Source organism: Peromyscus maniculatus, chromosome 4 (assembly GCF_049852395.1).
Source record: "Peromyscus maniculatus bairdii isolate BWxNUB_F1_BW_parent chromosome 4, HU_Pman_BW_mat_3.1, whole genome shotgun sequence".
Classification (NCBI taxonomy): Eukaryota; Metazoa; Chordata; class Mammalia; order Rodentia; family Cricetidae; genus Peromyscus; species Peromyscus maniculatus.
The window spans coordinates 124,487,028-124,504,240 of NC_134855.1; the positions used below are offsets into that span (position 1 = coordinate 124,487,028).

At 41.7% G+C, this 17,213-nt stretch overlaps 1 protein-coding gene across 4 annotated transcripts in view; it reads right to left on the reverse strand.

Moving 5' to 3' along the window:
* Window positions 1–17,213, reverse strand: part of Ralgapa2 (Ral GTPase activating protein catalytic subunit alpha 2) — a 286,655-nt gene that overhangs the window by 83,578 nt on the left and 185,864 nt on the right. For all 4 annotated transcript variants that reach the window (XR_013050813.1, XM_016002990.3, XM_006984478.4 and 1 more), the window contains 3 exons: window positions 14,992–15,115; window positions 13,393–13,548; window positions 7,016–7,174 (listed from right to left, as the gene is read on the reverse strand). Coding sequence is in view for 3 of the 4 variants with exons in the window: in XM_016002990.3 (XP_015858476.2) it covers window positions 7,016–7,174; window positions 13,393–13,548; window positions 14,992–15,115 (439 nt within the window). In the remaining variant the exon portion in view is untranslated. The remainder of the gene's footprint in view (window positions 1–7,015; window positions 7,175–13,392; window positions 13,549–14,991; window positions 15,116–17,213) is intronic.

Below are 17,213 nucleotides of genomic sequence, written 5' to 3' on the forward strand. Positions count from 1 at the left end.
CAGACAAGGGGTTTTAAAAGCTCAGGAACATCTGAGTTGATGATGGCTACAGTCAAGTTCTGAGCTTAATGCTTTAACACAGAGCATGTGGTTCTCCCAACTCTTCTATATCCCCATGTTTACAGAGAAATGATGAGGACTGGAGTGGCTTGCTGCTTTTCCCAAGGTCATCTAAGTCAAAATAGGGTCCAGACTCCACTGTGACCCAAAAGGCTCCCCACAGCCTGCCGGGCCCCTCTTTTTTTGCTTCTCTGATGCTGGCCACATAGGATGTTTTTCTTTCTTCACTCTTGAAGCTCAGGCTTACCTCAGGACTTTGTTCTGTCTGTCTGTCCTCCCTGCTTCATACTTGATGAGGGCTGGCACACCTGCTCCACTGGGTCCCAGCTCAATTATCACAACCCAGGGAGCCTCTGTCCACATGAATCACTGTGCAGTAGTCCTTCATCTCTGATCACTTTCATTGCCTGAAGTTGACTGACACTGTTAGCCCATCTTTCTTCTGATTAGTGTTAGCATGGCATATCCTTCATTAGCATTTATTTAAAGGTCTTTGCTAGGTAACTTACTTGTTGGGCCTTTTCTTCCTCCTCCTCCTTGTCTCTGTCTCTCTCTCTGTCTCTCTTGCACCTTGACAGTGTCTGTGGTTTTTTTTCCCCAGTGTTAAGATTGAACCTGAGGCTTGTTCACTCACGCCATTAAATTTGTACTTTATGACCGAGCTACACCTCCAGCCTCTGTCTTATCTCTTAGCTCATATATTTATGACACTGATTACAAAAAGAAGTTATTGATAGTGTTAATAATATGTGCCATGTTATTTTAGTTCTCTTTTTGGTCTTCTACTTCCATCTTCTCTGGTTTTATCTGAACATTCGTATGATTCTACTTTTCTTCTCATTTATCATATCAATTACATTTCATATTTTAAACATGTTTTTATTTTTATTTTTTGAGACAGGGTGTCTCTGTGCAGCCCTGGCTGTCCTGGAACTCAGTCTATGGACCAGGCTGTCCTCAAACTCACAAATATCCTTCTGCCTCTGCCTCCCAAGTGCTGGGATTAAAGGTGTACACCACTATTGCCTAGCCCTTAAACACTTTTTTAGAGGTTGTCCCAAGTTTGAAATATTTTCATAACTCTGCCAAAATGCCCCCTTTTAAATGGCACTATGCAAGGGTCATCCCCAGTCCCTTGGCCCCATCACTTCTTTTCTTTTGGGGGAAGGGGTTTTTTTCAAGACAGGGTTTCTCTGTGTAGTCCTGGCTGTCCTGGAACTCTCTCTGTAGACCAGGCTGGCCTTAAACTCACAGAGATCCACCTGCCTGTGCCTCCTGAATGCTGGGATTAAAGGCGTGCGCCACCCCAGCAAAGCATTTCATTTCACCTTCATTTATTTCTTCTCTAAAGCTATCCTTTTTTATGTAGATGCGTGTATGGTCTTTGTGTGTGTGGTGTTTGTTTGAGTATGTGTGCATGTACATGTATGAAGGCCAGAGGCCAATGTGTGTCATCAGCATTTACTTGTCACATTCTCTTGGAACCTGGAGCTCACTGACTTGACTACCCAGGGAGCTCCAGAGATCCTCTGCCTCTATCTCCCTCAACTTGGGTCTTCATGTTCATGTGACAAGCACTCTCTTGACAAAAACAGTCCTTTCTTCTTTCCTTCTGTGTGAAGAATTTACCATTTAGTGCAGGATAACCTACGGGGCACAAATTCCCTGAAAACTTGTTGTCTGGTTGTGGAAGTCTCTCCTTTTGAAGGATCATTTCCCCAGACCCAGAATTTTGGGCAGTCTTTTCTTCCATCATCCTGAGTGCATGGGTCTCCTGTGCATAGCTCTCTTGATCTCTTCTTGTTGACATGGCTTCTCAAGAGAAATCCCAGGCAGTGTGACCGTGTGTGTCTCTGCGGTGGTTTGTTTCCCCATGGCTTCTTCAAGCATGTTGGTTTTCTGGCTTACGCCCTGGTGTACTTTGGTAGGAACTAAAGCAGCCCCCGCACCACCTCTCCTTCCCTTCTGCTTCCTTTGCTCTGTGACACCCACTGCTACTAGAAAACTGTTTCAACAACTTATTCACATATTTATTGGCTCTTTCCACACTGCTGGACCCATGCATCAAGGACAAACATCAGAAAACAAAGAAACAACAACAACAAAAAGCCCCAAGCAAAGTCAGAAAAAGAACTACAAGAACAATTTCCTACTATCTTTAGCAATTCGCTTTGCAAGTTTATTTCTATTTTTCAATAAGTAAGTGTTCTTAGCTGGGTGTGGTGGCACATGCCTTGGGAGGCAGAGGCAGGTAGATTTCTATGAGAACCTGTCTCAAAAAAGAAAGGTAAGTGTTCTTCCTCAGTACCTGTTCTAAAGGACAACAGAGAAGACAAAGGAAGTACTAGATTTCAAGTTTAGTCTGGCATACACACACACCCCAGGCAGTGGGCTGTTCCTTCCACAGAGGAGGCCAGCACACTCCCACACCCCGCTCCCCTGTCAGTCTAAATAGTCAGCAGGTGTGCACCCCCATGCAGGACCTTAGGAAGCTGCATGAGGAGGGGCCGGGAGATGGCCTGTCTCCTGGGTCCAAGTGGCCTTTCCCACTGTGGCAGCTCAGCAGTAGAGAAGCGATCTGCCCTGCTTCCTGGCACGAAGCCTGGGCTGCAGTTTGCTGTTTGGGGTACATTCAGCAAAAGAGGGAAGATAAACTCACAAGGGGAAGACAAACATGTCAAGGACTAAGTAAGAAACAGGAGAATGGTGCCAACTTTTGAGGAAATTCAGTTGCAAAGGAAATCTGAAAAGGCAAACTCCTGGGAGGTAGGAGGTAAGTTAAAAACGGTGCTGCTGTGGGTTTTCTTCTGTTTGGATCAAGGCCCTGTGGTGAAATAAATGTTTTCTATTTTTGGCACCTGCTTGCGGGTGACTCAATCTTCCAGAAACTGGACAAAAGGGCTAATATAAATCCATATCATACAGGGAATTCCTCTAACTAGCAATGTCAGTGTATTAGCAAAAAAGCTGATTTTCAAACAACACCTACAAGCAAGCTGCCTTTCATGTGGTTCTTATCGCCACCCCTTTCCTAAAATCAGTGTTAATAATACATGACCTAAATGAGCACACTGCAGCAATCCAGTTACTAAGTTAGTGCAATAAAACTGGGCTCTTTGGTATTTTCAATGATCTTTTCTAAGCAAATAATTCTTAGTATTTTCCAAAGTTATTTTACTTCCTTGAGAATTCTCCAGAACATTTTAACGTAAATTGATTGAATCTCCAAAGGATTAAGATAAATATTTAAGAAATTATAATATGAGGTCAAGAGAAATTTACAAAACCATGAAGCAAAGGCAAACATACTCCCTGTACAATGGGGCAACTCCAGGAGGCTTAAAACATTTCCCTGCAGAAAGAAAGATGCCCAAGCTGGACTCCTCTTAGCCTTATGTGCTAAAATGCTCTTGTGACTTCTGACACATCAGTCAGTCCTCTGCTGGTATTATGTAGGTGCTTGCTCCAGACAAAGGTCCTGAGCTAAGCATCATCTGGAAGAGGGATACATTCCCATACATCTGCATGCATACATGTATCTCCACCGCATACACCCCTGAAGCTACAAGAGAGCCAGATACCACTTCAACAGAGCCCCACAGGCAGTCAGGGAAACTTAGGAAAAGGTAAAGTAAGTGACCCTTTAAGTCACTCATTGTCTTAGGTACAGGTCTTTCCTGAATGGATGACTTATGAAAGTAGTTGAAAAATGTAAGTCTGATAATTACATATTTCTTTTCTATGACCAAAATTTTATTGTGTCAATATTTACGGAGATGGGGATGGACTTATTTGGAAATCAACTTAACATTGAAATAATGTTGCAAAGCACACTTTTTTTTTTTTTAAGAGAAAGGCAGAGGTTCAATGCAATGTTCATACAGTGAGCAGATTCTCTCAGCCATGAGGGTTTTGTGCACGCACAGGAGCACACCCATGCTTCTTCAATGTACCATTTTACAAATGCGGGGCATTATTAAGAGGGGCGGATTCTGCCAGGCACATAATTTGTATATTTAAAGGGGGTGTATGGAATGAAAAAGCGAAATATGTTAAATTTCAAAGGACTTGGAAGTAATGCTGCCTGGGAGCTTGTATTACAAATAGCCCCACATTATTACATAGGCTATTAATGAGGCCAAGTGAATGAAAGTACAATTTGAATATGCATGACTCTATCCAATGAGCAGGACTTTTGTGTACTGATGAGTTTTTTCCCCCTCCTAAAAAGGATTAAAATTATTCTTAGAGAAGTGTGGCTGCCCAGAAATGAGTAAAATAAATGTATTTAGACCAGTGTCACACTGTATTCATATGAAATATACAGGTGCTAAAAGATTGCCACTGACTCCATCTACAATTTCTGAAACATATGCATATTCTGTCTTCCTACAGGAATATTCTTCAGCTCAAGCAGCTGTGTCAGTACAATCTCTAAGCAAAAATAATGATTTTGGTGGAGATGCCTAAAAGTAGCCAAGGTTAAGTAAACCTTTTGAGTACAAAGCCTTCAGTTCCATAGTAAGGAGCACTAGTTAAAAGACTGGGAATGGGTAAATTATTGCGCCAAATGGCTGAGAATTAATCTCTGCTGACTAGCTGTAATCTAACGAGGCGTCTGTGTCCCAGGGAGCCCGCAGCATGTCCCTGGCGGTATGTGCAGTGTGTCGAGTCTGCGTGGCACTCTTTGTCCTCGCTCACAGGCGGCCTTTCCCCTCATTGTCCATAATATCCTCATGCATCTGGGACGCGTGGAATGCATTCATACTAACAGACTTACCATTGTTTTCTCTCAGAAGCTTTGTTGAGCAAAGACTGCATCACGGTTACTGATAATTATATTGCTTAATTAATCAAGACAAAAAAAATTTGCAAATCATTGCCTGGTTGCCAAGCAAGGAGATAAAAAATGACAACAATACAAGCTGAAGCAATATAACAAAAGTAACAGCTATCTGATCAGAAATTCTTATATAATGAAGCTATTAATGCTAAATCGGTTAATGTTAGCATTGCTCCAGGTGTCTCTACTTAGATGCAAACAAAAAGGCTAACATTATGGATATAAAAGGCCAAATGTTGCCATGGATTCTGTAACCTGATAGAGAGGACAGCCTTTTCATTTGATTAGGGAATGCAATTTAAATACCAGGGACCGAAGCCAAACAAACAGACTTTCCCTCCGAAAGCCTCTTGCATTCACCCTGGGGTCAGTGGTTGGTGAACAAAAGGTCAGCTACACTTGCCCTGGAAATGTCTGGATTAATTTTATTACATTGTAATGGTTTGTACTTTAAATGTAGGGATAACACTAAGTTTTCAGTTGCCCTATTATTCTCTTCTTCTCTTTAGGCTTTTTGGGTTAAAATATTAAGAAGCCAATTTTCTCAATTTATCTTGTCAGAATTGATGACCAAGTTTATCTTACACATATTTTTGTAGGAAAATTTAAAAAGTATATTAATGACTTTTTATGCATTTTATGCTACTTTGAGAAATGTCATTTTTGACACAGAAGAATGAAATGAAATGCTTTTCAAGTTCTTCATTCACTTTAAAAATAAAGGGGACATAATGACATTTTAGAGGACCATCCTGAAAATGAACTAATAAAACTAGTTATATATACACTACATGTAAAAGAAAAAATCTTGAAAGCTAAAAAGGTCTAAATCCATTGCTTCTCTAACATTAACATTACCACTTTAATTCTTATAACTAATTTTCTTCATGGACAAATGCAAATGTCAGCACCGAGCCATTTTCTTACAGCACCAAACTGAAAACCTGACATACACAGGGGTCTGAATCAGAGAAACACAAATATCTAATATGAATTCAGACAATCTCTATGAACAGACAGAGAACGCCCCCTTCTATGAGGCTTTCCTAGATCCATAAAGCCCACACATTATTTAACATATATGTTAAACTTAGAACTCTACTGATTTTATTTCTGTGATAGTAACTATATAAAAAAAATCCTGATAGCAACCATAACAACACCTTTCCCATGGTCCCAGGCACTGTCAGGAGCACTTTTTCACTTATTAGCACATATAATGCTTGCAATGTAACTTTAGGTTACAAATCTGAATTAAAACAATGAATCTCATGACTTTTTTTTTAAGTTTAAAAAAAGTCTTTAGAATAATGATAAGCTTCTTCAGGAAAATGATTTTGGGATATAAATAAATATATTTAATATCAAGCTGAAAATAAGTCATTTTTTCTTCGAGTGGCTTATATGCTTAATACGTTTAATTTCAAACCTAAGAACACTCTTCTTAATGAATTAAAAGTAAAAGAAGTCACGACACAAAGTAGTGTTAAAATACCAGTAAAGGCATGACAAGGATCGAAACTGCAGCCGATTAGTACACAGGACATAGACCATTGGATTGTTCCAGCCAGCCCTGTGATCGATACCAATTGACATGGCTGAATTGATTCTGTAGCAAGGTGCTTTGATTGCTAATACTCATCCTGTGGGCTGTGCTTCAGGGCCCCAGTGTCTTTCTGGACATGTCAAAAATCCTTCAGGATTGACCTCAATTATCACCAGTCAGGGCTCAGTGACCAATACCCATGCATCAGACAGGGCTGGATTCTAGACCCATGGTTATTCTCCAAATAACCATGTGATAATGGAATTCCATCAACTCTTATTATTAATAATGTGCCCCAGTTAAAATTATGATATTCTTAAAATTATAACATTTCAAAGCATTAAAATTATTTAAAACCCATACATTTCTCTAACATAATTTTCAAATAAAACAACATGGAATTTGTGCTCATGATTAGAGTTTTTTTGAAAAATCACAGTTCACTTAAATTTCTATCTAGCACACACAATTCTGATATTTGTAGGATATTCATCAGTTTTTTTTTTTTGAGGACAGTGAATCCAATGGAAAATGTAGGAGTCAGGGCAACAATGGAGGAAGCATACCTCAGGTTTCTTTGTTATCGTGATAAAGAACATATGATTCTTCATTGGGTAAATAATGATCGAAACGTCTCCAAAGGCTGTTGGGATAATACCCCTGCGGTAGTCCCTGGAGTGTTCAGACCAGACGATGTGGACCTCATCATTCCCCAGGTGACGGAGCTGCAATAGCAAATTGGCTCTTTATTAACTGAGGTGATAACAACAGTTTATGAGGGGCTGTGGCTTATAAATTGAATTAGAAAACTCGAAGGCCAAAAGTATTTTAGTCCCAAATCAGGCTACAACACTGATGCCTTACGTGAGGATTCGAAAGCATACAATTTCATCAAACTCCAGCCCATCTGCCAGGATGCACATTTGGTTCTAAGATCACAGGCAGAAGCACAGGGGCACATTCCAGTGGGACGGAGGCAACCTCTTTAAGGTCTCTTTTCACACAGAATTCTATTTCTACATCAGTCCTATGCTAGAGTGCTGAGAATGTTTCTAAACAACTAAGTGACATTCACTTTTTTAGTCTTATTACTTTAAAACTTTTTTTTTTTTTTTTTGGTTTTTCGAGACAGGGTTTCTCTGCGTAGTTTTGCGCCTTTCCTGGAGCTCACTTGGTAGCCCAGGCTGGCCTCGAACTCACAGCGATCCGCCTGGCTCTGCCTCCCAAGTGCTGGGACTAAAGGCGTGCGCCACCACCGCCCGGCTTTAAAACTTTAAGCCTCTTAACCCAGTGGGTTATTAAGAAATAACAATGTAAGATAACACAAGCTACTCCAACACAACTGTCGACAAATGTGTGAGAAACTGGTCTTGAGATAGATATATTTAATTTAAATTAAAACTTGAATTTGCTGGGAATACTAGTACCCAACATTTAACGATTTCCAAAGTGTTCACATAAATGCCATTTACCCTTCCCACTGGCTTTGTGTAACTCCATCTTTAGTTTATCTTACAAGTGCCTGCTCAGGAATGCTCTGTCTCCCGAGTGCAGAGAACAGCATGAAAGAGCGGGCCAGAGACTGTGCCCTCCATTCACAATTATTTAAGCCAGGGACATCCAACCTGTAGCCCACAGGCTATGAGAACACACACACACACACACACACACACACACACACACACACACACACACACTTACAGTTTTGTGTCAGACTGCACTCACAGCTATCTGGGGCTGCAAGCTATACAATCCTGATCTCAGCTTACACCAAAAGCTATTTTACTGTTATAGCTCAGGTAGTTTAGCTCACTTATTTTGACATTTTATAAGTAAAAAGACTATAAACTCCAAAACCCCACAGACTCTTGGTGTCTCTGAGAAGGTCTTAGGAAGGTCTCCAGGGACCCTTACAAGCTCTTCCAGAGCAAACCCTTGCTAGATGCAAGAACATCACTGATCAACTGCCTGTGTGGTGATCTCACCAACCTAATCTGGAGAAAGCTGCAAAGAAATCATTTAAAGCCTAGAAGCATAACTAAAAGGAAAACAGACCATAGTGATGGAAGCATCAGCCCAAACTGAAGTTCTGAAGCTGTAAAGACTGGCAGAGCCAGGGCCTTAGAAGCCTTTGGGGAATGAAGTTTCTGCCTCACACCAGGAAATGCCATCCAGCATCAGGAACAAGAGCTCACGTAACAGATGAACGTTACAAGTGACCAAACTTAAAAGCACCTTAATAAAACTGAGATGTTATGGCAGAGTTTATATTCTAGTTTTATCTTAAAAATTAGAAAACAAGCGAATTCTGGAATAGTGCATATGTGAAACACATTATCACAGATACTGTTTTCTTTAGAGACCATTTTATCATAAAGGGAAAAATCCAAGATAACCCAGAATGGCCTCTTTTCTAGTCATCCAGTGATAAGGCAGCTGCTTGTTGCAATGCCTGCTTACTTTTCACTCATATACTTCTAGAAGCGACTATATACATCAATTATTTACAAGGAGACCTGCCCTGTATCTTTGTGCCTACATGGAGTAAGGGATGGGATTCACCTGTGTCTGAGCAGTGGCTCCAGAAATGTGCAACTTCGTAGGCCCAGCATAAGTCACAACGATCCAGAACAACTAAATGGCGTCAACAACTTTGTAAATGCAAACACAACCGAGTGTATCTTTTTTCTTGTTCTCCTCACTCCATCATTACCTGAGCATAAGTATTACAGGCACACAGGGTAGCAGGCAGAAAAGGAAAAACTGTAGCACAGCCAACCCAGCTCTAACACAAAGGTTTTGTTGTTCTTTCTTTGCTTTTTAAGGCACCAAATTCTCATAGCTGAAGGTGTTCCTCCAGTCCACTTTTTCTTTTCTTTTGTTCTTTTTGCAGTACTGGGGAGGAACCTAGAGCCTTATGTATGCAGTGCTCTACACTTCAACTCTGAGTTACATTCCAGCCATTCTTATCTGAGATTTCTGCCTATCTGTGGTTCCCATTTCTTTCTTTCTCTCTCTCTTTCTTTCTTTTTTTTTTTTTGGTTTTTTTTTTGGTTTTTCGAGACAGGGTTTCTCTGCGTAGCTTTGCGCCTTTCCTGGAGCTCACTTGGTAGCCCAGGCTGGCCTCAAACTCACAGAGATCCGCCTGGCTCTGCCTCCCAAGTGCTGGGACTAAAGGCGTGTGCCACCACCGCCCGGCCTGTGGTTCCCATTTCTAACAGAGCTTCCAAAGACCTTGTGACACTGTTTTACCGCTTAGTCCTGTTGTAGTGACAGCATGAGAGGTAGGGTTGCCAGCAAGACAAGATGGACAGGTTTCCATGGTAAATGTGGACTAGATCTAACTGAAACTTTGGGAGGGATTTGGAGCAATAGGAGCCAACAGTAAGAAATGGGTTATGATGGAGTTCAGCTTCCAGCCGTTATCCTACAAGGAGAGCTGGCCCTGCACTCTGTTACGATGTTGGCAGAAGCAAATGGATGGAAACAACCACTTACCAAAGATCAACCTCGCTGCTCCCACCCAACGCCATACCTAATACCTACAGTCTCTCCTTTTCATTCACAAGGGCAGAGTACAGCACTCGCTCTGAATGATACAGGGATTACTGAAATTTTGCAGTTACTCTGCCACTTTCTAAATTGTGTTATTCAATTATATAACCCAAGTAAACCCCTCTTAATTTTATTTGCCGCAGTATTCTGAGAAAACTCTAGCATAGGAGAACAGTGCCACACTAATTGACCCTTCCTCCTAATGTGGCAATTCTGCAATTAAGGAAGAGCTATTTTTGTAATATTCACCATGTCAGAGCTGCTTTCAGTGTCATGCACCTCAGACTTCTGGACATGTTACAGTTTAATTAACTAAATCATAAAACCAAGAGCTAAAGCCGCAGGACCAATTGACAGACTCATCTGGAACAAAGTACAAACATCACACCCTCTCGTGCCTATGATAAGAACCCAAGTATGTAAAACGAATAAAATTGGTGTGGACAAACTACGCACATCAGAGTAAAACATAGCTATCCATATCAGAACACGATGGAACATTCTCGAAACCTAAAGTGTACTCAATTCAAAGGGGATTTCAATTTCAGTGTCACTTGGTGATTTTCACCGAACTCTGATTAGAGGCCCTTAAGTTAGAAACCCACCCACAAGTTTGCACAGGGACAAGTCAACTTGACAGGAGGTAGTGTCTTCAGGAAGAGACGGGAGCTAGAACGGGAGCTGTAGTCATGTGGCCTTCTGCTTCCACTATGCAATCGATTCCAGAAGGCCTCAAGGCTTACCATGCTAGAACAAACAGGCTCCTGAGCCTCAAGAAATCAATCCCATGTCCTGCCATCCTTGGTCCTGACAGAGTTCTAAAGCTCTCTGCCCGAGCTGCTCTGCCTGCTGCTGCCGCCGGGCTGCACGCCTGCACGCCACTGGTGACACCGGTCATGGTCCACACCTAATAGGCTGACCTCCTTTCCCGACTAATTGCATTACATCGCCAGCTGGCTCCAGAAGGAGTCGTCTGTTTGATTGAAGAATCTGGGCTCCTCAGTGGGCCCGGCTGCTACTTTTACTAAGTAACAGTCAGGCCTGACATCCCCATTGTTCAGCTGACAGTGTGCCCATCCTAAAATCTAAGTTTTATTTGTAAATTAACCAAGAAACTTCCTGCCAGAACAGAGCTGCTTAGAGACTGATAATGTGGGCCTTTCATCCCCTTTCACCAGCACTGTATCACTGCCAATTTGTTTTTCATGTGGCTGGCCAGCCTGAGGCTATAAAAGCCTTGTAAGACATAAGTGCAATTATAGTCCTGGAGTCAAATGAATTGGACAAATCCAATAGCACAGCTCTGTCCCCACTCTGCAAACCCCTACAGCAGTTAGATTAGCTGTGAAAAATCTAATCTAGCTAGAGCTAACAAATTTCTGCAGTGAAGGATCAAGAGTTCAGTATGGGGCTGCAATAGGATTGCAGAATTGAAAAAGTCCCCCCACGACAAGGGCAGAACAGAGCATGAATCACTTTAGAATCTTGCAGCTCATTTTTAAGCTGTTAGGGACAATTTAGTTAGGGGAAGTCAAGGAACCGGGGGCTGCCATTATGTGACTGATTTTTCTGCCTAACTATGAGACATCCTGGTAAAGAGAGTTTATTGTTAATGATGCTAAATCTTAGAGCTGCAAAAGGTTTCAGCTGTTTTTTGATTTTTACAGTGGGGAATCTCCCATCGAGACCAAGCCTCCGGATATTATTTATGGTAGCATTATGTCAAGAAAATGGTATAAGAACAAAAATTAAAAAGCCTCTATACTTAAGAAATATTTCAAAACAGTTTATATGCAAATTTATCTTTAACAAGTTATTATCAGTCACACACAAAAAAATCATAGAATTTGGTGACAATATGCAGATTATGAAGACTTTAAAAGGTATCCCAAATTTATAAAAAACTTTGAGTATAGCCCCGGTAAGTGACCCCAGATTCTAAGACATCAGTGAGCTACCAGATAGCAGGGTCCTCCTTTCTATGAACACTGCAGTCATCAGAACCCAAGATGGACAGGCAGCTCGTTCCCACCTGTGGGAACCAGCACATGGCTAGCAGGCCCACTAGCTGTGAGGTTCCCAGCCCAGGAGGCCAAAGCAGTATGCAGGGCTATGGGGGGGGGGGGAAGGCTGCTGAGTTTCTGAATGCAAATTGTGCTTTGTGCATCGGAGACACTTGATCACTATGGAAATTGTCTGTGACCCGAGTTCTGATGATGTCCCACATGCACTGTTGTTCATCGTCTATGCAGTCCAGATGTCTGCGGCTACAGTGGTGAAAAGGCAGAACCAGAGACAAAAGACCCGAAGCAGATACAGTAGGGCCCATGAGCTAGCAGCCATCATCTGGCTAGTGGGACAGGGAAAAAGAGTCAATGACACCAGTGGACAATGACAGGGACAGTGTTTTTCAGGCACTGTCTCACTTACTTGACTCACCAGTACTGTGCCATGGACCCCATTTTTAATCTTATTTAGTACACGAAAAACTGAGGTCCAAGCTGGTAAAACAGTTGGACACACACTTGAGCCTAGAGCTGTCTGGCCCTCGCTCCAGCCACATGACCACACTGCCAATGTGCAGCCTTAGCCAGCACTTGAGGTCCTGCCCTTGGTTCCTTGTCTGCGCTGCTGGAGGGGTGGATGTGAAGTGGGAAAGCAGACTCTGTCACCTACTAGCCCACAGAGGCAGCCAAGTCACCACTATTCTAGGATGCTCCTCTCATCTAGAAACTTACAGCAGTGGTTTTCTTACCCAACGACCTTTTTCTCCCATTAATGCGTTCCTCATCCAAAACCAGAGCCCCCTCAAGTAAACATGCTGCAGGCTAGGGAGTTCAAGGTCCTGTCTCCTTGGCGCAGTTCCTCTGGGAGCATAAGGTTTCCTTCGAACTTCAGAGGAAACCACCCATAGGGTGGAAGGTGAGGGACAGCAAAGGGGAAACAGCCCAGGTGGGACATCTGTGCAGCAACACATCTGCAGGTCACTTTGCCAAAGCTGGCAGCTCACCCTAGCAACCTTGGGGTGTGGGGAGGACGCTTTCCTAGAGCTTTACCAGTACTTTTTGTCAGAACAGCCATTATGCATTGTGGCCTTAGCAATCTGTGAGGTAAAAACATTTTCTCTCGGGTAACTAACATGGAAGAAGATCCCAAAGTAGCCACACTGCAGGCCCTTCTTCTTCCCAGTCTTTAAGCTCGGGACTTAAGATGGTGCTTTGTTGGTATTTTAGATTCAACACAACTGTAGCTGGGGGAAGAGCGACACTGACTTTGAGGCCTGGGGAAAGCAGCCCCAGTTTGTGCCAGGGCTTGGTCCCGTCCAGACCCAGAGAGCCTCACTTGCACATGAAGGCAGCCAGGTGCTGTCCCCAAGGAGCCACCTTACCTTTTTGGTGAGTGAATCATCTGAATCCGATGGCATCCGAGTGGAAACGTGGAAAATGACTTCCACAGTCGAGGTAGCATAGTAAGGGGCTGTCTGTCCTGTGCTGCCATTGCGCTGAAGACCACCCATGAACCCACAGTGGGTTGAGAGATCCACCTGATGAAGGTCACAGGAAAAGGTGAGGGTCAAAGGAAGCTGTGCTGTTCATTGGGCAGAAATATGAGTTGAAAACACAAACTGTTTTCATTTTAATATATTTCTTTCTGATTACAAATAAACGTAAGTTATACAAAATTAAAATTTTGAAAACAGAAATGAAGAACATCAGAAATGAAACTGGTTTGAAATCCTACTACAGGAAAATCACTATCAAAATTTAAGGACTGTCTGCCCCAGCAGTACAGTGCTTGTGTGGCACGTGCAAGGACCTACCTGGCTTTGATCCCCAGCATGTGCCTTTCAAAAGGTTGCTTGAGTTCACACCACTGCCATCAGTCTACAGATGTTTCCTTCTCAGTGATTAGATCTAAGTTTTTAAATTGCCATAAACTATTATTTTTTTCAATAAATGTCCATTTTAACAAACATGGAATAGAAAACTCTGTTCCAAATATGCCCAACATTCAATCTGAATTAATATTCTAGGCACACTTCTGTTTTCTTTTTCTGTGATTCTAGGGATGGAACTTGGAGCCTTGAGTATGCTAGGCAAGTGCTCTACTACTGAGGTACACTACCAACTCTCTTCTAGTTGTTTCTTTGACCTTGGCTGGTTCAAAAAACGATACATAAGTTAAGTAACAAATGTACTCTAATTTTATTAACAATAGTGTTTCACTGCAAGTGCAATAGCTCTCGGACTTTCTGGAAGGAGCACGGACTTGATCTCGATGTACTCTGTCCTGATGCCATCTGCAAGGAGGCCCTTGCCAAGACTGGACTCTTGAAGAAAAGTTGCTCTTATGCAGCCAAAGCTTTCCTAACCCAGATGAACTCAGCCAACTGAGAAACCAAAAGTAAGAGGAAGAAAAAACCCAGTGTTTTATTGACCTTGATTTCTATTTGGACTAATCTCGCTTCTTTTCAGAGTCTAGGGATATACTTTCCTCTAGATTTCCATACATATGAGGCAGGTGTGTGTCTGTGTGTATACCCATTAGTTTATCTTTCAGCAAAGAAACCCAATCCTTGTCACTCATCCTGGAGTTGTGCATGAGGGAACTGCAGTGACAATCGACTACACCCTAGTTCCAGTTTCTCACTTTATCTAGTCCTCATTCCCTTTTCATCTATCAAGTCACTCCTTTTTTTTCTCAAGTTCCCAGTGGCCACATGTGTCTTCTTTTGCCACAAACTGCCACCCGTGGCTGGCTGAGCCCATCCAGTTCTGATGCAAAGCAAATGAAAAGATATTAAGGAGAAGCAAAAGTCCCCAGATAGAATATTGAAAAGGAGCAAACAGATTTTAAGGTCAATACATTCTTCAAGAACTCCATGCATGCTACATCTGAATGTAAAAATATACCTAAGAACATACACAACTCATGTCTGCTCTAAATACTGACAGTTGGTAACCACACAATGAATGAGGTTATTTACCTCCCATCCAAGACCAGCAACAAAGTCTTCATATGCTTGGCTTCCTCTTTCATTGGCTAAGATGGAACACTTATCTTCTTGCCCTTCAGCAATGTAAAACACTGCTATCTTGTGTGTCTCACGGCTGTAAAGGTTGAAATTTAGAGGAGTTAGAATTGATATATAAAGTTTTATTTTACTGTTACTGCCAGCATGACTCCTAATGGCACTCACTAGGGGTCAGTCACTATTCTAAGGTGGTTAATGCAAGACCCTATTTGCATTCTGGAAGCCCCCTAGGAAGGCCGGTGTTATTACTGTGTCATCTGCTTGGCAGAGGTGGTTGAAAGGAGACAAAGGTTAATGAGGCAGGAGACTACACCTCAGACATTGGAGACACTAAAACAGCAGATAACAGAGCACATCATCCATCAGGTTCTTGCCATGCTTGGTGAAGAACATTATCTTCTAAAGCAATGGTTCTCAACCTGTGAGTTGTAACCCTTTGGGGTCAAGTGTCCCTTTCACAGGTGTCCCATATCAAATATCCTGCATATCACATATTTACATTCCCATTCATAACCGTAGCAAAATTACAGTTATGAAGTAGCAACAAAATAATTTTATGGTTGGGGTGACCACAACATGAAAAACTGTATTAAAGGGTCACAGCATTAGCAAGGTTGAGAACCACTGCTCCAAAGCATTTCAAGTAGACATGCATTCTAACTAGGTATCTACATTTCATTTTCTCTACTTTGAGGAAAGGATATAGGTAGTTTCAAGACTGGGGCGATGAGGCATGCTAAGACCTTATGAGAAATGGAAACAGTTAGGTATTTTCTTTGTGAAAGGACATGTTCTGACTATTCTGAGGGCACCAAATATAGTGGACAGTTGTTCTAGGAAGACTCTTTAGGATATATAAACTCTCTATTTGCTTGCTCTGTGATAGATTTGTCGCAGTCTCCTGTTAAATCATATAAACATAATATTCACTTTGAAGAAAGGAGACCTGTCCATCTTTTCTTTTCCATATCCAGTATAGTATTTGGTGCATAGTATGAGCTCAGCTAGGCCTGTTAAACTAACGAGATACATGACAGTATATGTGAATGTGTAATCAACACTTTTACAAATGATACAGGAGTAAAGTAACAGAATAACTGGAAACCCTATCAAGCAATTTGGTGACAGTTTGGAGATAAAAGCTCAACTGTTGTTCAGATGCAGCTTAATCAAGAACCCCTTATTCAACAGCACAATTGTCCATGAGCTTTATTCTATCATAGTCTCAATGGTAAAAGAATTAGATCCCCACTTCCGGGGCAGCCCCACCCTTCTCATATTCACATTACATCATGAAAAATGGCCTAGGAAAAAGCATCAAGTGCTTCAACAACACGGAAATGTTTCTATTGTCTAATTGTTTAATATCTCAACACTGTAATATGATTAGACATTCAAATTGGTAGATCTGGACTCCATATTTTAACAAATTCTCAAATATTTCCTTCTTCATGGTTCTTTTTCTACTTATTAAATAAGGCTAACTGAAGCTCAACTAAAAAGGTCCATAAATCACAGAGGAGCATTTTCTCCTATTCATTAGCTAGCTATTCATCCCCCATCATTCTCGTAAAATAAGTATATGTGAAGAAGAATCACAAAGTACAGAAAGAGAAGAAAGAGAACTCTCAATGTGAACCTGTAAACAAACAGCACAGCTGCCACTACTTTAGGAAATGCAAAGAGGTGCTGTAAAGAGGGTGGACTTTTTTTTTCTGGTAGTGATGGACCTCAGGGAGTTGAGGAATTGCCATATCATTAACTGCCCTGAGAAACAGGCAAGGAACAACAAGAAAGGTCCCCTACAATATGATTGGCTTATCACAGGAGCTGTAATAATTTGGCAGCTTAGATGATAGCAGACATCCTAACCTTTACCTAAAAGGTTGCTTCAGCAAAAGAACAAAAGCATAATTACTTGATTTCTTTCTGAAATTCTCTCTACATAGTTAAAAGTCCTTAGTATTCAATTTTTCTCTGTTCTATAGACTTGACATACAAAAAAAACAACCACAGGTTTATCTGAAATACACCAGTGTTTTATCCTTCAAGCCCAGGATTTTTCCATCCTGGGTCCTTGAGTCCTCATTTACTCAGTGTAGGAACACAGAGGGCTAAGCTCAAATGAAGGACTGACTGATGTGGGTGTGAGGAAAGGTGACCTTTACTTGTAA